General features: G+C 34.4%; 2 protein-coding genes across 3 annotated transcripts; one reads left to right on the top strand and one right to left on the bottom strand.

Moving 5' to 3' along the window:
• Positions 1–3,273: 3,273 nt before the first annotated feature.
• On the bottom strand, positions 3,274–10,407 carry ena (ENAH actin regulator enabled). Of its 2 annotated transcripts, none has more exons than XM_086909091.1 (8): positions 10,187–10,407; positions 7,991–8,312; positions 7,773–7,894; positions 7,612–7,673; positions 6,180–7,525; positions 5,913–6,098; positions 5,522–5,774; positions 3,274–5,440 (listed from the first exon to the last, which is right to left on the bottom strand). In XM_086909091.1, the coding sequence occupies exons 1-8, from the start codon at positions 10,189–10,191 to the stop codon at positions 5,412–5,414; spliced, it is 2,325 nt and encodes a 774-aa protein (XP_086765217.1). In that variant the 5' UTR covers positions 10,192–10,407; the 3' UTR covers positions 3,274–5,411. The 2 variants fall into 2 exon arrangements, with proteins under 2 accessions (XP_086765217.1, XP_031773142.2); XM_031917282.2 differs by lacking the exon at positions 10,187–10,407 and adding an exon at positions 8,432–8,508.
• Positions 10,408–11,242: 835 nt separating this feature from the next.
• ash1 (histone-lysine N-methyltransferase ash1) lies at positions 11,243–21,514 on the top strand. Its single transcript, XM_086909085.1, has 14 exons — positions 11,243–11,340; positions 12,376–12,773; positions 12,885–13,093; positions 13,170–13,280; positions 13,392–16,966; positions 17,042–17,374; positions 17,453–17,733; positions 17,817–18,313; positions 18,403–18,824; positions 18,899–19,225; positions 19,310–19,482; positions 19,592–19,758; positions 19,841–20,053; positions 20,166–21,514. The coding sequence occupies exons 2-14, from the start codon at positions 12,602–12,604 to the stop codon at positions 20,307–20,309; spliced, it is 6,624 nt and encodes a 2,207-aa protein (XP_086765211.1). The 5' UTR covers positions 11,243–11,340; positions 12,376–12,601; the 3' UTR covers positions 20,310–21,514.
• Positions 21,515–22,033: the final 519 nt, after the last annotated feature.

Genomic DNA, 22,033 nt, shown 5'->3' on the forward strand with positions numbered 1-22,033 from the left:
AATCTCCCAACTTGTGTATTCCTTACTCCGAAGGATTACGTGTTACGAAACGAATCGAACGAACTGGGTTGCAGAACTAACGAGGCAATTCACCACTTCGTTTCACCGACTTCCCATCGATCCGACGAACGAGCGAAGACAACCAATTCGCATTCCCTTATACACGAGCTTCAATTTCCTCTTCGTTTTCGACAATCACGTGTCATTATGCACCAAACAACAAATCGATCAAAGCTACCGCACACTGTAGCACTACGTTTAACCTAGGATCCGGCACGCGAGACACTTTACACGATGCCGTGCGCACGCGAAGCATCTTTTTCTTATTCGTTTACTCGCAGTCAATTATCGCATCTCTTTCCTCTCTCGTTTATTTGCCGGCAACTTCGTCGCAGCTCCCTCACAGCCCACGTCGCGTCGCCTCCAAAAATCTCACACTGCGCCGCGTGTCTCTCTCTCTCTTTCTCTCTCTCTCCCCCTTTCCGCTCCTCTGTTGTCGCAACGCGTGGTCGTCCGTGCTCCGTGAGGCGCAAGCGCGTCCACGCTTTGCCGCATTTACCTTTACGACTTTCGTTTCTTGCGTCTCCTCCAGTCACCGATACCACGCGATACCAACGACGAGTGACCTGGTTTTTCCCGCCTGACCAGTTCCAAGTCAGTTTCACAGCTCGTTTGCCGCGTTTTTCTCAACTTCCGTCGTCGCGTTACGCCGCCGACCGTCCGAGTGAAGTACGCGCGGCTCAACGCGATCGAACTAGCCAGAGAACGCACGATATAACCGGCGCCAGGCGATCTCCTTCGACGATTCACCGACGCCGCGTCGGGCAATGGTACGGCGAACGGTTACGTTCCTACTACTACTACTACTACTACTAGTACTACTACTATTACTACTACTATTACTGTTACTCTACTACTATTACTACTACTACTACTACTTAGATCGATCGAGACGCGCGTCCTGCTCACTCGATACTCTTTACGCGTTATCGATTCGCAACGAAGCGTGAAACACCCATGGTCGCACCCATGGCGCGCACACGATTAACGAGCAAGTCGTTTCTATCTACGTGTAAACATCTAATCGTTGAACGGAAACGCCGTGACCGCGATCGGCCATGCTAGATATCCTCCGCGCTATCCTGCCTCTTTCGATGCGTCATTCGTTCTTTCCCCTTCTCTCGATCCCTTCTAACCAGCCCGTATGGCTTATCTTTCTCCCATCGATGCGAAACCTCCCTACCGCCCTTCTTACGTCATTTCACGAGCTAGTGACGCATCGTTGCTATAATATAACGGTAAACGGATCGAAAATCAGCAAGTAGTAGCGGAGTTGGAGATCGATGCGGTTATCGGTGACCCGCATCCAATACGAAATACGAATTGATTTCTCGAGAACGTTCGAGTCTCGGTTTTTTTCTTACATCGATGACGACGATGATGATGTGGAGAGGTTTCACGGTTCGTAGAAATCGGATCGTATTCGTAAAAAATGCGATCTATAAATTAACTCTTCTGTTCTCGGCCATCTCTCGAGAAAGGAAAGTTACTCTAGAATAGATTGAGCGTATACTTTTTATTATTTCGTCATTCATTTACATACAAATATTTTCAAGATACGTTTTAAGAAACAGTGCGTGTTCGGCATCGATTCTTCAAACTTTCGTATTAACGCTGCTAATTGTAATTCGTATAAATTTTCCTTCGCGCGCGCGCGATCGCTTTTTAAACGCTAATAGAATACGCTACGTGGCCTCGTCGAGCCTTCTCTCTTCGATGAGTCTAGGATACGTTCCGTCGTTGTCGTTGTAGTTGCAATTCCACTTGATGAAGTAAGGACAGTTTTGTCTAAGGGTCGATATCATCGATGTTCCTTGTTGCTAAACGACACAAAGGGGAGGGGAGTGCGAATGTTTCCGAATGCATAATGATCGAAAACGCGTAAACGTTGCTAAATCGCTATGTTTTTCTTGCCTACGGTTTTTATAATATTTATCAGGAATAATGTTCGTGATTGCCACATGTTTTTAAATGGTTTTATCCTTTATTAGTTTGCATCGTCGACATATCTATATATATTATAAACAACGACGGGAAACGGCGACGAGACTCGACGAATCGACGAATCGGTTAAGAAGTTAATGCGAGTCAATGTATTGTACATACGCGCGCAACATTGTGCACGTATGCACACTGTGATGATATCGATGGTTATCGGTATTATTTCGGTTATTATAAGAAATAATAATCGGCGAGCAAATTATGGAACAACGGGCGGGAGAGGGGGGGGGAAGGATATGTAGAGGGGAGCGTTTAACAACGTAAACAAAATGTTCTTTTTTTCGACCTCTCGTTGCCGTTACGTCGCACGTAATAATACATAAAATAGTATTTCACTCGTTATTTTTCATATCATACGTGTATTTTGCTTGCTGCTGATACATTAATTATAATACACATCGTTTATAATGGCCCTGGACACGGTATATCTCCCGACTTGGCTACGATTCCGACTCCATTCATCGGTATCGTGGAAAGCAATGTCGATCCGTTATCGCCATGCTATCTCTCCTTACGCTCCTTAAATAATTTCAATCGTAACAAAACACTCTTTATGCTCGCACGTTAATCCTGTCATTATTAAAATTATCCATGTATGATATATGTATATATAAATATACATATGTTAAATATAATATAAATGCATCTAACACTAGTCGTACTTTTTCTCGTACCCCGTGCGATTCACTTTTCCCCTTATATTAATCGAACGTTTACCATTGCCGCGCCCAAACTTTTCCCTTTTCTCTTCTTTACACGCTACACCACCGCCCGCCGACATTCACGTTCGTATTTTTAACCACACGCAAGCACGTGCACGCGCGCGCGCGCGCGCACGCACACACACGTATACAACACACAGACACTCAACGTTATATTATTCTTGCACACATGCATCCTCATACCTGTTCCACCTGTTGGTTCGATCGTTTAAAATTTAGCCTTGTACATTAAACAAGAGAGTTTAAACAAGAGTCTTCGTCGAATAGTTATTTTTAAAAGACGACGCGATCGCAAGATTTTTTATTTATTTTTTTTTTTTTTTTTTTTTTTACCGTGGAAAGCCTTAAAAGTTAATATGGAAATGAAGTCAAGTAGCAAAATATAAACGTTGATAAGCATAAAAAAAAAAAACCTTCGAAAGTCGTACAATGATAATGGAATGCGATAAGACAGAACGGAATATATTGTTTCAATGTGAAATGTATCGAGTGGCAAAAAAAAAAAAAAAAAAAAAAAAAGATTTGCCACGAATATTTATACGTATTTATCATAACAACGAGAGCATTATTTTATTCAGTTCAGTCGACTGTATCGATACATTGTGAACGGAACGTCTTAAGTCGAGATTATGCGAGCGTTAAAAAAGATTAGATACTAGTTTTTTTCTTATCCCTGACCTTACGACAAAAATTTAATATGCAATTACAATTTTTACGAACGACTGCGCGATACGAAGGAAAAAAAAAAAAAAAAAAAAATGAAATTAAAACGAATCACTTTTACGAATAACAAAATTTTGTGAAAATATGCGCAAATATCATTGATAATTCTTAAAGATCCAAATCGCATTGAGATTTATCTCTTATAAGTTTATCTCACGGAAATTGACATTGAAGTGAATATTAGCGATTATATTTTTCAATATTATTTTTCTTATACTAGACTAGAAATTGAAATAAAAAATTTAGTTGATAATATTTAATATTATCGTTGCGCTCTTAATTAATGCTTTAATTTAATAATCAGTCGTCATAAATCTGTCTTATGAAGCGAAGAAAAAGAAAAAAAGAAAAATAAAATGTATAATATTAATATAATGAATCATCGATATTTGTCATACACGTCATTTAATTTTACATTATGACGTCATATCATATCGAATCATATCATACATCGAATGACATTGATATCTTAGCACGTTACGAAATAAATGAATACTGCGAGGAATGAATATGACAATCTTTTTTTCTTTTTCTCTTCATTTCTTTCTTACTTTTTTTTTTCTTTCGCACACTTTCTTCTTATCGCTCTCTCTCTCTCTCTCTCTCTTTCGCACACTTTCTTCCTATTGTTCTCTCTTTCTCTCTCTTTCTTTCTCACCTCTCTCTCTCTCTCTCTCTCTCTTTCGCTCTCTCTCTTTCTCCACTTTCTTTCTTATTCTTGATTGCTAACACTCTCCGATCCTGTTCAGTTTGAATGCAATAAATGCCAATAAGCTGGTGCGAATCAGCGTACGTATGGTTATATTATAGATACATAGAATATATATGAACTGCAACGTTAATTTTCTCATTTTCTGTGAGAATCGTACGAGAGACGATAAAAAAATATAAGAACGGAGAGTAGTATACTATATCGGTAGCAAACATGATCGCTTTGTCATATGTTGAATTTTGAATTTGTAGCGATCAGTGATGCATAGATATAAAATCGATCGTGATTTTTTAATCGATCGGATATAATTCTCGTATTCAAAGAAATTGTGAAACATATTTCTCGAGTAGATCGAGAACTAACTTTACTGGAAAATCGTGTGGCAGTTGATTGATGATCACTTTATTCTGTTCTACCTGTTTTGCAATACCGAAAAACTTTGATTTGGAATGTATTGAACTGTGCGTATTAATGAAATCTGTACATGGAAGTGGTGGTACGTACGAAAAAATTCAAGTGATATCGATATTGCCAATACAATGTATATTACGTATAAAAAAAAAAAACGCTTAAAAGGATAAAATTGCATTATGATCGCAACAAAATTAAATGCAAATATTTTTAATTCGATATTTTAAATGCATCTTAAAGTAGGGGGTATCTTTATAACCTTTTACGTGTCTCTTGCTGAATTGAGTTTTGTGATATTTACATAAAAACGCAAGCGTTTTCCATTGTGCGTGAGATCAGCATTACGTTACATCACATTAGGTTGTTCGATTCAATTATGAACAAGTTATCGGAACAGTGTATATGATAATCGTTATATTAATTTAAAAGATCATAAAAAAAAAAAATAAAAAAAAAAGTACAATACCACCGAAGACTAATATGAATGCTAAAATGTAGTGTGCATCGAATCGGTAGAATCAGAATCAATTTTATCCAAAAATCACATTGCTTACTATTCGCTTAAGTAAGCAACGAAAGGGTACGGTTCACTTAAAACACTAGATTAGATATAACGTACTTACACACAAACATGTCTGATATACATGGGGTATAACTGCATTCCATTTTCGCGAATACGTAGTAAAAAAAAATTCGTGTCGATGATCGTTTCGGTTGATCTACACAATGGTAGAATTTTTCATTTTTCTTCGTTTTAGTTCAAACTGGTCCGCATCTCATCCTTATCTTCTACTTAGTTCCGTTCTGACAGCTGAGAGTATAAAATAAAAAAAAAACATAAACAATTTTAATTATTTAAAATTTCCATGTCGATCATTCTTTATATTCTTACCATCTACAATCTCTTGTTTCATCTTTTGAAATTCTTTACGCACTTCCTTGATAATCTCTGCTTTAAATGCTTCCATTTCTTGAGCAGTGAGCACAGCCCCATCATTAACACCGTTTACTTTTAAAAGTGTATCCTCCGAAGCTGAACCAAACCTCTTGCGAACCGATTTTGGTGATTCGGCACCATTTGAGAATTTATTGTTAGATGAACTATTCTTATCCCATGATTTCTTATCGGGTGAACTCTCAGGTTCCTAAATATATATAATACATTTTCATATGTGTTATTATATATATATATATATACACATATATATGTACATAAAAAAAAAAAAAAGAACAACGACTTGGTAATAGAAAATTAAAATATAAAACTATCGAGAAAAATTTACTTGTGGTTGTTCAGGTTGTTTTTTCTCAACGGCAGCTCGTCTACGGGCTAAAGTTTTAGCCATTTCATCCATCATGGAAGCCATACCGCCACCTCCACCTCTTCCTAAAGTACCATAATTTCCGCTTCCAGCACTTCCACTGCTACTAGTACTAGAACCACTGTTTTCTATTGGTTGCTGTGATGCCTATAAAAACAATCGAATAAAAAAAAATAAGAATTAAAAAAAAAAAAAAAAAATAAAAAAAAAATCCAAGATAACACAAACCTGTTGCTTCTTTTTAAGACGAGTTGCTTGAATTGCTGCAGCCAAAGAATTGGAATCTGGTGATGGTTCGCTATTTGTGACAGAACTTACTGATCCAGTGGAACCAGATCCAGAAAGAGGATTTAGACTAACAGCGTTGATTTTCGGGGCAGGTGGTGGAGGAGGTGGAGGTGGAGCGGCAGGCCCAGCCACTGGTAGCATAGGAGGTGGTTGAGGACCAGCATTGCCGAGAGGAGCGTAAACATTAGGATTAACAGGTGGTACGTGATGTCCACTACCAGGACCACCACTACCACTGCCAACAGTATTTCCACAATTACCACCGCTACCACCACCTACACCGCTAGTGCTGCTATATTGATTCACTGAATTTGATGGTGTTCCATAAGGATTCGTAGCGCTTGAAACTGCTTGTATTTGGCTAGTACCATATTGTGCCTGTGCCTGAGATACAATATTGTACTGAGACTGATTCGGCTGGCCGACACCACCAACGTTGACTGCGACACCTACCCCATAACCCTGACCTGTTGTCGCAGCTCCGCTACTGGCATATTGACCAATCGAATTACTACTTCCATATTGATTTCCACCAGGACCACCAGGACCACCAGCACCACTACTACCACCACCGCCGCCATATTGATTTGTTTGACCAGGTTGTCCACTAGAATACGCGTTAGCAACTTGTCCGTTGTTATTGTAGAAGTTATTCTGATTTCCAGAAGAATACTGACATGGACTTTGCCCGACAACAGCGACAGTCGCGTATTGACTATTGTTCGGTGCGGCTCCATACTGATTTCCTTGACTACTACCATAAATTGACTGTGCTTGCGATTGATTCGGCAAATTTGATTGAGAAGATGGGGATTGCGCATATTGGCTCATCATCATTGGAGGTGGTGGTACCGGGACGTTAAAGTTTATCATTGCCGGTGGACACGGTGGAGCTGCTGACGCCATAGGTGGCTGCGGTGGAGGTACTGGAGGTGCACCTCCGCTCGTCATTTGTCCTGCACTAGTTCCAATACCACCGGTAACTTGCATCGATTGTATAACAGTTTGTTGCTGAGGTTGCGGAGCTGGAGGTGCTGACGAAGTTCTGTGATGACCGGATTGTGGTTGTTGCTGCAATGGTTGCGATTGTTGCTGCTGCTGCTGTACTTGATGTTGTTGTTGTTGTTGTTGTTGTTGCGGAGGTTGTGGTGGAGCTGGCGGCTGTGTTTGTTGTTGTTGCATAGATTGTTGAGGTGGTTGTTGTTGTTGCTGTTGTGGAGTCGGTTGTTGCTGTTGCTGCGATGCGAGAGGACAACTTGGAGATATTGCGTTCGGACTATTTGTTGCTGTAAATAAAATATAAGATCATTGAAGATCTCTCTTTAATTTCATAATTTCATAACATTGATGCATATTATTACGTTATTTATACCTTGGCTTTGTTGAGACATTCTGCGTTCCTGAATAATTGCTACATCTTCTCTGGTCATGGTTCTGGGTGAAAAATAAATACATATTTTTGTAATATAATTTTATGATTTTTTGCAAGTGACAAAAAGTAATTGAAAGTCTCGAAATATAAAAAGAACGAACCTATATCCCATATCTTCATCATATTGAGCATTAGTAGGTTGCTGTTGCTGAAAGACGGATTGCTGTTGAGTAGCTGAGGCAGGTGCAAGACTTCTCGATATATTGCTTCCATTGCTCAATACCTAATATTAGATGATTATTAAAATAAATCCAAAATATATTTGAATTGAGGTTTATCAATAGCTAAAGTAGGAGTGCAACAATTAGTTTGAACTCACATCGAGTGCTTGTAACATCGCCCTAGCAAATGCATCGGCGTCATCCTTACTGGAGAAATTCAGACCATACACTTGTTTGTTATCTCGCCATTGATGAAATGTGACTGTCGCTTGATTGTATTTTAATCCTTTGAGGATCGCGCAATTGATAACGATTTCGTGATCCTGTAACTTTCTTCCCACTACGCGAAATGTATTGTTCACTTGATGATGGTATAACTGAACTTTGGAGAGTCCTGAGGAACTGCCACTTGGTACCCATTTTTTATTAACGTCGTCATATACCATTACCGACGCACGAGCGGACGATATGCTCACTTCGCTGCAACATAAAGAGAATCATGTTTCTTCACAATGTATTTATCCTTTCCCATATTTTTTATATAGAATCGTGAATCACTTATTTGCACAAAATAATTGAAATATTGCAAAAAATTCTACCACGATCGATATTCTTCCGGAATAATTTGTTGTCGACGAGAATATGAATATCGTCTCATTGTTTCCTCGCTCTTTGAAATCGTAAGAAATTATGTCAGATATTTTACTCATAAATATATTAACCAAAAATATCCTGTAAAATGTTGCGTTTGGTGTCACTTTCACCGTGCGCGGACTATGTTAAAACAGCATGAACCGCTCGCGAAATGAGAACAGAACGAAACGGAATACTAAAAGATACTGCCACTTCCTTCTTTGCTCAGCGTACGATCAGACAAGCCCGAGTTCTATGATAAGAACTAGAGTGTATCCGTGATACGCGTGGTTTTCAAATCTTTCTGTGTTCTCCGTTGTGATTGTTTTCAAACAAGTTTATAAAATAATTGGCAACGTGTTGCATGATTACATTGATCAAATGTGCAATTTAGAAAAATCTCAATAAGTAAAATTCTAGCAAAATGATCTTGAAATCTTCAGAATAATTGAAGTTAACGTTATTTTTTCGCGTTATTTGTATGTACTTAAGTAGTAGAACAGAGGTTCGCGTCACCAGCCTGTCACGATCATGTTACGGTATAACCCTTTTCAAACAATTCCCTTTCTTTTTGTCTTTAACTCACTCACTCTCTCTTTCTCTCTCTCTCTCTCTTTCTGTCCCTTTCTGGTTCTTTCTTTCTTTCTTTCTCTCTCTCTTTCTCTTATATACACATTCATTTTCTTTTTTTTCTTTTTTATTTTTAAATTTAATTAAAATCTAATTAAATGAAAATAAAATCATCAAATATATATCTAAATATCAGAATTTAACTAAGTGAAAATTATATACATCGAACACAATATGAATCATAATGTGACTCACAAACTAATCGAGGTAAATATGTTATCAAACAATTTCATTGATATCTTTTCCTAGTTGTAAAACGTGTGCCAAAATATTGAATGAATCAATGTTAGTAATACGATTGTAATATTTTATATTATGTCATTGACATTCATTTTACTAAGAGATTGTATAAAAAACAAAATATTAATAAAAGAATGGCTAAGAAAAATGTAGCAAGAATTTTTGTTTGCAAAAGAAATTATAAAATGTACGCATGCGTGTAACAGAACTTTCATCTGAGATAAACAAATGTGTGTATTAAAATTATTGTGTATGTATAATATTTTTTTCATCTTATGCAAATATATATGCGCATATGAGTTCAATTTAAATAAAGATAATCCGAAGAAACATATATAACATTTTATTCAATGTAAAAAAGATAGGATATGAGTATAGGTAGAAAGAAGTTCCGTTTGCTTTTACGATACACAAAGGCGTCGAAACGCAAAATTTGGAAGCATATCAGAATATCTTCCGGCGAGCAAGTCTAAATACGAACAAACGGATGTGTGAAAGGAATATTCGATTAGTAGGGATATAATCGGAAAGTATAAAAGAATTGACACTTATGGATATATTTGATAAAAAGTTTGATTGCAAAGCCCTACCCTAAACAATTTTTAGTAAATCCTTTCAAGAAATTTAAACGCCGAAAAAGTATTATATTGTATTGATGAAGAATGAAAATATCAGTATTGAAGAATAATAAGAAATGTTAAGTTATTAAAAATATCTATTGATAGTCTATAATATAAACAATAGAAGACAAAAAGAAGTAAGTACTTGAACCCATATACTGAATTCGGCTCGATCTTATATGACTCGACCTTCTCTCTTACTCGATGCTGTATCGTATACGTGGAACTTACTTCATGTTTGTTTGACTCGGAAGCGTATGCTATGCTTTCATGCAAGCTGTATTCCTGCTTCTACACAGTATATCACCGATTCCATGAAAACACGCGAGATTCGGGCAGGATTTACGGTAGTTCGACATAAATAACGTACAGCACTAACACCACCCCGACACCCTACCTATGCACATCTGGCCAGCCATATTGCCGACTCCAGGCCTATACTCCTTCCACCCTTCGTCTCGATGTACACGTTTACCTAGAAGGAATACTCGAATTGCAAGCGTTAATACGCTCTATTTTTGCTCTCTCATTCTCTTTGCCTCTCACTTTTTCTTTCTTATTTTGCGACTTTTCTTTTATATGCAAAAAAATAAAAAAGACTATGTGATTATAAATCGAATCTTTTTGATCCTTTGATTTAATCATTATGGCAATTTTTCTATATCTCGTTCTTGTGATTGTACAGAGAGCAATTTAATTATTTTCTAAAAGTCTAAACTCTAATTAAGAATAATTGCAAGATATTACGCAATTTTTAAATTCGATTATCGATATCAAATTATCGATGTAAAATTATTATCAGTATTGATTATCGAGTTATCGGATATTAATCGATAAATCTAAGTGTTTAATAATTATAATGATATTAGAAAAAAATATCGTATGTTATTAAGTAGTTATTTTATTTTAATTATACATTTATTTTTTTACATTTTCAATAATAAAACTTTTAATTTAAAAGAAATTAAAACTTAATACTATAATAAAAAACTAAAATAAAAAAAACAACTTTTCATTTCTTAATTTTTATCTATAAAAAATGAATGTTGTATAAATTAAAATATATTATAGTTGTATATTATTATGTATATTATTATATAGATAAATGTAAATATATATATTTTTTATTAAATTTATTATTATAATTATGTTTAAATAATTATTTTATATTAGCAGTTATGTTTTGAGAAATATAACATATCATTTTTTAAATTTAAATTTCGTATAAACCGCTAAACTGAATTAATGATGGCGTTAAACATCAGATGGCGCGGCAATTTTAGTTCTACTTGAATACACGGGAGTTTCCATGGACCCTGTCGCCGACGCACCTGGCGCATCGACCGAGAAACAGAAACAGCTGTCTGTTCGAAGCAACTTCGAAAGTATCGTTTGTTAATTGTTGATTTAGAATTGTGTAGATCTTTGTTACGTTATTTGTGGAATGCGAAGTAACGAGGTTTCGGGGTATTGTGCCTGTCATCAAACGCGTACTAGTCTGCCCCTTGCTTCACCACTCTTTACCGCTTTAGGCGGTTGCTTCGATGATAACGTGCTTGCCTTTTATTTTTCCGATTTCTACGATCCGGAACGTTTCTCCCCCTTTCCTCTCTTTGCTTCTCACTCTTTCCTTGTCCCCACTTGCTCATTCTCGCGCTCTCTCCCCTTCTATCTTTCTCTATTTCTCTCTTAAGTTCTCCGTTTCTCTGTCCCTCATTTTCCCTCTCTGTTGTTCTAAGTTACTTTCAAGATCTGTGTGTTCTTCATCAACGATGTAAACAGACTAATATTTTTTGGAGAAAATCTTCATTTTTCTACTTCAATTCATATTTGTGTATACTTGTCTGTTGTTGTTATTGCTCCAACTGTAATCATACGTGCACGCAAATGACGCACCTATAAGTGAAATACGCACGCATCAACAAGCAGCATTTCTTCGATGACACTGTCGTTGATCAGTAACGATTCTTAGGATAACAGTTGGATATATCGAGAGAAGAATATTCGTAATTTTTCGTTTAATTCGATTTTTCTGATACTTGTTTTTTCTACAAAGTTATAGATAAGAATTCTCCCGCGCTACGGAACACGGGTGTGAAAAATGTAAAACGTTGGTTCAGAATTAAAGTTAAGTGATATTAAAGTGCGAAAACCTTGATGATTTAAATTTTTAGAAATTGTGATGATAATTTGTGTAAAAAAAAAAAAAAAAAACTATAAGACAATTTTAAGAAAATCATTTTTGATTTCACTTATTCAGAATATTCCATTATCTTTATTTTCATTTTTTTATCTTGCTGTTATCCTTACATCTTTTTTTTCAATCTAATATTTTTTTATTTAATTTACTATTTGTTTAATTCTAGTCATATATAATAATTTATTCTATTTAAAACAATAAAACATATTTATTTTTACAGTAGTACCAGTGCGAGCAAAATATAATCTCCATAATTATTGAACGATGAAGGAATCATTAGTAAAAATTATCAAATAAACATGGCATTTCAAATAAAGAATTTAATGATTAACTATTACGCATATTAAGGATATGCTTTATATCATCAGGACGGAACTAAATGAATGAATAAAATTATAAGGAATGATATTCTATTTGAATCTATTGGATGTTAGATAAAGTGAAAAATGTCTGGTGATTCAGGATGGAATACTGTTATTCACCATCCTTCAGAATTAGAATTACAGAATTGGAATTGGGAAGAAAACGATGGAGAGCAAGAAAGGGAGCTCCCTTCAACTGTTGATATGGATGCTATAAAGGGTGGTGGTAGCTGGGATCCAACTACTGAACCTAATGGTATTAATACATTATATTAATAAATTATATATATATTACGATTGATATTTATTTCTTCATATAAAAATTATATGTATAAAATATAGAATTTTTATTTTTTTCTTTTTTTAGGAACAGATTCGGTTGATTCCGAAGAAGATTCAGATTCCGACGACGAAAGCTCTGGCGGTACAGAAGGTAGTTGTTCTTATTCAGATTCGAATTCGGATTCAGACGACGAAAGTAGTGGTGACGAGGAAGAAGATACAGGATCCAATTCGGATTGTACATCGGAACATAGCGAACAAACATTTTCCATTCAAAAAACAAATTTTGAACCGGTATATATTAGAAATTTGTTATTGATCTAGAAATTTTGCTGTACACGATTAGATAAAATTTTTAATTGCATTGCAGGGAGCGCTTAAATTAAAAATCAGTATGAAAGGTCCAAAAAAAGAGGATTCGGAAAAAGAAAAAAATAAAAAAAGCATACCAAAAAAAGTTAAAACGAATCGAGGAGGAAAGGTGATTTATAAATATTTACTCTAAATATAATTGTCAAGTTCTTAATTATTATTAATTAATCATTAATTAAAAATTATAAAGGAATATATATTTTATCTTTATTCTATTTAGTCATCAGAATGCAGTAGTGATGAGTCTGACTCATCTGAAAATCATTCAACTTCACAACATACACAGCAACAACAGCAACAGATGCAACAATCTCAACAGCAACAACAACCACAACAGCATCCAACTCTTCAAGAGATTAATCAAGAAGATTTGGCGGCTATTTTACCAGATCAAGAGCATGAAGATGCTCCATTTGATGGATTTGAAGATTCAGAAAGTGGTCGGTTAGTATCGAAAGCTATTGAGAGAATGTCTCTTGGTGCAGATTCGGATACGAGTGAAAATGGTGATCAAAATCCTGTACCTGTGTATAGTTCCACTTTATTACAACAATTTGTTGAAAAAACGGCTCTGTTATCAGAACCAAGAAAAAGGCGGAGTAAGTTAGGGAAAAAATTGAATGATTCAGAATATCCTTGCGTTTCGAATGTATCTCCGGATTCGGGAATTCAATCGGTAGATAATAGTCCATTACATTTGGCAATTAGTCCTGTAAGTCCTCCAACACAGACACAATCACCGGTGCAACCTGTTGTTACAAAACCTGCAGTAAATGTAGATCGTGTTTTATATCCACCTAAACGAAAACCTGGTAGGCCAGCAAAAACAGTGTCTACGCAACCTCGTGGACCAGGTAGGCCAAGATTAAAACCAGAAATTGTAGAAAAAATAGAAAGAATAGAAAAAACAGAAAAAACTGGAAAAACCGAAAAAATTGAAAAGAAGGAAACTGTTTCCCAAGCAGTAAAAGTTACAAAAGAAGAAACAACTAAAAGAGGGAAAACAAAATCTGCATCACAGAAAACTGTTGCAACTCGAACAGATAAAAATGAAGAAAATAATTCAACCAAAAAATTAAAAGAAAAACCAGCTTGCCAAAAGAAACGGACTTGCAATGTTTCTAAACAGTGTACGCCGGGAAAAGTAACTGGAAAGAGGAATAATACAAGTTCCCCAGCGCGTGTCAAGTGCCTAAGTAGATCTGTTACAAATAAGTATGGAAAAGAGGGAATTCAATGCAATGGCGGGACGTGTAAAAAAATGAGGAAAGATAAGCCTGGAATAGGAAATAAGACAGCTCCTTTACGGCGACAAAAACAATCGGCTTGTGATCGAATTTCGAATGATAGGAAAGTAATTAATTCGAATAAAAGAAGTTTAAAAGAGAATCGAAATAATACTGTTCCCTTAGCTAAGAGACAAGCGTCATTAAAGAAAAATGTTGCGCCAGTTACGCGACGTGTATTGAAAGAAAACAAAAGTACTAAAAAAACAACAACTGGATTCGAAACAAATGGCGTTGGGGTTCAGACTTTAATATCTTTACCTGTTGGTGAGGTATTAAAGGCTGAAAAAGCTGAAAATATAACTAATAAATGCGATAAGGCGACGCAGCCTATACATAATCATTGTCGCAAACATCATCATCACAAACATAGAAGACGATTACTGTTGCCACCTAAAAATCCTATACGTATCCATCCATGTCTCATACAAGAACTAGAAAAATTGATAGAAGAATTTTCAAGATTGTGTAGTTTAGGTAGAAATAATTCAAACTCTGGATATTCTGAATTACCCCAAATTTTTCGTGTAAAAAAATTAACAAAAAAAAGAAAGGGAGGGGATGTTACCTCAAACGATGATCAGAAACTAAAAAGACGCCTTAAAAAAGAGAAAATTCTGTCGGGAACAGATTCAAAAAATAATATGAATGCGAATGCAAATTCAAATCCAAACGAACAAAGGTTACCATTAAAAAAAAGGCATTACCATGTATCCAGTCCTCATAGTTCACAAAGTTCGAATGCAAGTGGCGCTGACTTAGCTGTTAATGAAGCGAACTCTACTGAAAGTCATATAGAAGAAGCAATCGAAGCTACAATAACGAGATATGGAAGTAGTTCTGCCTTCTCTTTCCAAGAAGATTCTGTACCTGTTACTCCTAAGAAGAGACATAGGGATACCGAAACTGGTAGTCCTGACAAGTCAAATGCAATGTCTTCCGATTTATTGGAAGAAAAACCCTTGAGCCAAATAGAAGTACAACCGCGTCGTAAAAAGAAAATTGTCAAGGACCTTCGCGTGACAGTTACAAAATTACCAGTTGAAAGTCATGGAATTTTAGAAAAATCCGAAAAAATGGATAAAACCGAGAAAGCTGATAGTAAAGCAGAAAAATCCGAGAAATATTCCACTGATAGAAGTTCAAAATATCGTGCAGAAAAAAGTAGAAGTGAAAAAATAGTTGTAGAAAAATTAATAAAAAGCGATAAAAATCAAACCGATAAAATTGAAAAAAGAGATCTTTCGCCAGAACATGTTCGCTTGGAAAAGAATATAAAGATTGATGCGGCGGAATTTAATACAACGGAAAGCTTTGATGAAAATGAAATTAAACCAGCACAAAATAATCTCAATTCAAGTGTTCCGAATCCTTTGAATTCTGCTGCTGTATTAGTTTTAACTAAGAAAAAAATGAGACGGCGAAAAGCTATTAATCGTACAGGTTTTCCAACACTAAAAAAGAAGAAAAAAAGATCTTTAAATGCGAATGATACATCGACGGATGCGTCAAAAACTATGGCTTTAAGCAATGAAGATGGTGCAGATGTCGGTGCTGATGGTGAAAATTCAACAAAAGAAGGAATCGAAGATTCAGTAGTAGATAGCAAAACAAGTTTGTTAAGCAATACCGAGTTACAAAACGTATTTACTAATGAACTTTCGATTAAACATATTAGCAATGCCATACAAAATCGAGTTCAGTCAAAAGTTGATTCAATTGCAAATCGAGAAAATTCAAATTCGCCAAAGTCGGAAACGAATGTTCGATCAGAAGAACTTTCAGAACCTCGATCAGGTCAATTGCGAGTTCGGAAAGATCTTGTAGAAACAGATAATGACAATGCATTGAATAAATTGTGTCCTGTTAAATTTGAGAAAATCCAAGATTCAAAACCATACGATGAAAATGCATCTTTAGAAGAATCCCTCGAAAAATTCACTTCAAATCAACGCGTTACAGAATTAAATGAAGAGAATGTAAAAAGATTTGAACGTGCAAATTCCCAAACGAATATTAAAACGGAAAATTCAAATTCTTTTAATGGCAATCAGAAAAAACGAAGAGGATCTTCGAGCCCTTGTAATTTGACTCCTAGAAATATAAAACGTTTACGTAGTTCTGGTTATGATATGGAGAATGACATTCTGCCTAATAGCGACATTAATGAGGATCACGAGGTAGGAAAACATTCAAACTCGACGCATACGAGAAAGAAGCAGTCTCGATGGAAGAAACGTTATTTACAAGGAGGTATTCTGCAAGAATATGGCAAAGATATTGAAGGAAAAATACGTGGTAGCATTGAAAATAATAATGCCACTGGAAGAAATAAAGTTGTATGTGAAACTACCGAATCTGCATCTGCTACATTATTGTCTACCACATATCAATGCGGTAAACTTTTACGACAAAGAAAAATGCCATTTCAATTGCCATATGATTTGTGGTGGCTACACACACAATCTAGACTACCTAGTAGAGAATCAGTTCCATCTTGGAATTACAAGTAAGGATATAATTATCATATTATTGAATATCTGATTTTTTTATAAAATTATTTTAACATTTTATTCTTCCACAGAAAAATTCGTACTAACGTATATTATGATGTCAAACCTACTACACTTTATGAAGCGCAAGCTTGCGAATGCAAGCCGGAAAGTGGTTGCGGAGACGATTGTATCAATCGTATGGTTTTTAGCGAATGTTCTCCACAGCTTTGTCCTTGTGGTGATAAATGCGAGAATCAGAAAATTCAAAAGCATGAATGGGCACCGGGTTTACAAAAATTCATGACAGAGGATAAAGGATGGGGCGTAAGAACTCAACAATCTATCAAATCAGGTGTTTTTATTCTTGAATATGTTGGAGAAGTTGTTTCTGAAAGAGAATTTAAATCTAGAATGGCGACCAGGTATAATATCTAGAATGAAAATTTTATATAATTGTATGTGTTAAAAATTCTTATTTATTTTTTTTTAATATGTAACAGATATGCCAATGATACACACCATTATTGCTTACATCTTGATGGAGGTTTAGTAATTGATGGTCATCGTATGGGTGGCGATGGAAGATTCGTAAATCATTCTTGTGAACCTAATTGTGAGATGCAAAAATGGAGTGTTCATGGTCTTCCACGAATGGCGCTATTCGCTTCTAGAGACATTAAACCAGGAGAAGAGTTAACATATGATTATAATTTTGCACTTTTTAATCCATCTGAAGGACAAGAATGTAGATGTGGTAGTAACGCCTGTAGAGGAGTAATTGGTAATTATATTTTTCATATTATTGCTATTCATACATTAATTCATATCTTCTATTTTTTGTACATTTTTATCATGTTTTCATAGGTGGAAAGAGTCAAAGGGTTTCTAAAAGTATCACTACTATTCCGTCACAATTAGAACCGACAGAAAGACGATCGGTCGGAAGACCAAGAAAAAATGTAAGAAAATCTAATGCAGTACAATCTGTAAATTCGAAAGGCATGTGTAAATCTCGAAAAGTAGGCGATTCTAATCTAATTCATGCCCCTGCATTAAAACCTATGTCTCATCAACAAAGATGTTTTGCTCAGCAACATCATTGTTTCTTATTAAGAAATTTAGAAAAAGTAAGACGAGTTAAGTTATTAGTAAATCAAGTACAAATGCAAAATGGTAAAGTAAAATGTGGTAATGCAACTACTATAAAAGAAAAGGGTTCAGGTGATGCTAAAATTCAATCTGATGCATTTTTCTCACAATTAACTGCTTTAACAAATGTAAATACACGTACTGTACGAACTCGACGACTAGCTCAAGCTCAAGATGATCCAGAAGTGAATAAAACTGCAAAATTAGCTAAGGTAGGATAAAATAGAATGTTTGCTTATGATCTCACTATTCATAATTAATTTTTTACATTTATTTACACTCACGATTAATTAATTTTTAGGTATTGAAAGATCTATATAGTATAGTGGCTACTGCAAAAGATGAAAATGATCAATTATTATGTACACCATTTATCACATTACCTTCAAAGAGAAAATTACCCGACTATTATGAAAAAATATCAGATCCTATAGATTTGTCAACAATCGATCAATGTATTGGTACAGGCCATTATAAAACTGCAGAACATTTTGATCATGATATGATTAAACTTTTTGATAACAATGTAAGATTCTTTGGAAGAACTTCTGAAATGGGTATTGCCGCAGCTAGACTAAGAAAATTATACTTGGGAAGTAAACCTGATTTCGTGGATGCAATAACGGAAGCAACGGGTTGTCCACCGTCTCAAGGTTTCTTACCTCCTCGAGGTTCAACCGCGGGTGAAGAAGATGTTATCAGGTGTATTTGTGGTTTACATAGGTATGTGATAGTTATAATTTTTATTATTATCTGTTAATACGTTAAAATTATAAATGTTTTTAATTTTATCGTAGGGATGAGGGATTGATGATTCAATGCGAACGCTGTCTCGTATGGCAACATTGTGATTGTGTTAAAGCTGATACGAGTATAGAATCTTACTTGTGTGAAAGATGTCATCCACGACCTGTGGACTTAGAAATACCATTAGAAGGTGACGAGGAAGAAGAAGGCAAAAAACATTATGTTACTTTAATGCGTGGTGATTTACAACTTAGACAGGGAGATACCGTATATGTTTTAAGAGATACTCCAGAAAAACATACATACAAAACAATTCAAAAACCTGATTACGAACAAATGGACATATTTAGAATTGAGAGACTCTGGAAAAACGCGGAGTAAGTTAAAAATGTTCTACTTGTTAAAAGTTTTCATGATAATTTTACGCCCATGCTATTATTCAATTATTTTTGATTCAATAGAGGTGAAAGATTTGTATTTGGTCATCACTATTTAAGACCACATGAAACGTATCACGAACCAACAAGAAAATTTTATGAAAATGAAGTTGTGTGTGCTCCACTTTATGAAGCTGTTCCATGTGATTTGGTTGCTGAACGTTGTTGGGTCCTCGATCCTCATACGTATTGTAAAGGTAATTATTTTTAATTTTTTAAATTATTTTTGTTTTATTATTACATATTCTATTAGAATGCATTAAATTAAAAAATTTTTAATTTATTTCCCTTTTTTCTTTAATTAAGGACGGCCGGTTGGTTCTACACCAGAGCATACTTACGTTTGCGAGTATCGCGTTGATCGGGCTGCTCGACTATTTACAAAAGTTGCCAGAGCTAGACATCAAGTTTGTACGAAACCTTATGCATTTGAAACTTTTCCACAACGCATTAAACACTATCGTACATATTTGGTAAGTATGATATGAATATATGAATATTACTGAAAAAAATGATGAAAACAGAAATAAAATTTTTTTTTTAAATGATGTACAGCCCCATAGTCTTGAAGGAATTCAAATAGGAAGTAAAATGAATAAAGAAAAAAAGAAATCTAATAATCAAGATGTTGATAATAATCAAAAATCTGAATCGAATGAAAATGCAAAAACGCACACTAAGGATCAACAAAAATCTTCTACGAGCAAGAATAGACGTCGATCGAATGAAATTTTACCTATTGTCACACCCGCTACATCATATGCTCAGGTAATCATCATAATATTTTTAATATATATATATATTCAAATTCAGATTTTGATGATTTAATCAATATGTTTTTTCATATATTATATTAATATATTACATTACTTATTTTTAGAGAGAAGAACAAAGAAGACGATTGAACAATATTTTAATCGGACTATTACAAAAAATGCCGAATAAAAAAGATCCCTTAGATTTGTCATTTTTATTAGAAAGAAATAGACGAAATCGTAAAAGGCCAGGGGGATTAAATCCGTGACATTGGATTATACATGATCGATAGGCATTATCTATATATATATATGTGTGTGTTGTGCGTGTATAATGGATACACATAGATACGCGCACGATACATAGATACTATATAGGTAATATATATCATTGTTAATCTCTTTCGCAGTCAACTGTGTAATTAATTCTATAATTGATCGACTGATCAATTCTTTCATTTCGCTATAAGTAATCGATGTCATCTAATCCGTTTTATAAGGAAAACGGTAAGCAGTAATGCGTTTTCTTCTCCTTCTTACACTATGACCCGTCCATTCATATAATTTAATCTAAAACATGAAGATTATTCCTCGAAGGACATTGTATCAATCAAGATTTTTTGTATATGTTATTAATACGTTCATTACCAACGTTACATATGTCTGACGATTTCCATTGAGATCAATATCATATATATATATATATATATATATATATATATATATATATATGATCAGAATTGCCAGCATGCAAGACAAAATGGTTGACAGTGACGTAAAGAGTAGAAGAGTGAGGGAACGATGCTATATATCCGATGTATAATGACGTGTAGAATTTTGTGCTAAATGCTGACAACTCTGTGTATAGTGATAAATATTCAAAAAATAAAGTATATTCTGTGGTGGGGATTTCTTCTCCGCAGCGAACGTATTAATACATATTTAAAACTATAGAAAATTTTTTTACTATAGTAGAAAGTTTTCTATAGTTTTCTTTGATATCAGTTTGATTTGTTAAACTACTTTCTTTGCTTACGCTGGAAGTTAGTATCGAGATTAAAATAAGAAAATGGATAAAATTGAACATCGATTGTTGAGAAAATGGTGATGTTCGATTGTTTTTTTTTTTCTTGGACTATTTTTCAAGTATTGTGTTTTATAAAATTTATAAGGATTTCGATTGCATAGAGATACAATTTGTTTTCGACTCAAGTCGAGAATATCAGATCCTATACGTGGAATCTAACGTATCTAACAAATTGAATCTAATGAGAGCTATTATTTCTAATATAATTCTAATATAATTAGAATCGCGAAATTGTATAAAAGTAATTTGTAAATTTCTTTCATAGTGGATACACTTAAGTGTACAAATTATATATTACTCGGGATTGAGGAAAATAACAACGGCACATATAAGAGAACAATGAAATAAGAAAAAAATCGAATACATGTGAGGCTTTATTGCACAAAAGTACCATTATATTTTTCATAATCCCAGTGTTATTTGAATTAAGTGTAATATATAGCTTTTTAAATTAATAGATAAAACTTTACTAAAAAAATATATTTAATTTATTAATTATTGTGGTCGGATATAGCTAATTGTTGCTATAACGACGAATATACGCAGGATTTCGTATTTATTATTACATTATATAGTAAATACATATTATTAAAAGCTATTTATAATATAAGTCTTATTTTTATTATATGTTTCTACGTTTTTGCACAGTATCTGAGGCATTTTTATTGAATGAAGTGATATTATAATGTCTCATTTCGGTATTTTTTTTTTTTTTTTTAATAATTTAAAAGCATACCAATGTAGCGTAGTTACACCATGCAATGGATTTTTTGTAGTATGACAGAGAAAGATGCCTACCTTCGTACTAAGTAGAAATTAGTGAATTGAGAGTAGAATTCTAAATTCTAATTCCTTTTTGAAAAAATTTATGAATGATTTTTTAATAAATAATATCAATGTAATATA

This window comes from Apis florea, unplaced genomic scaffold (genome assembly GCF_048593485.1).
Source record: "Apis florea isolate Af1SG1 unplaced genomic scaffold, ASM4859348v1 contig_3081_pilon, whole genome shotgun sequence".
Lineage (NCBI taxonomy): Eukaryota > Metazoa > Arthropoda > Insecta > Hymenoptera > Apidae > Apis > Apis florea.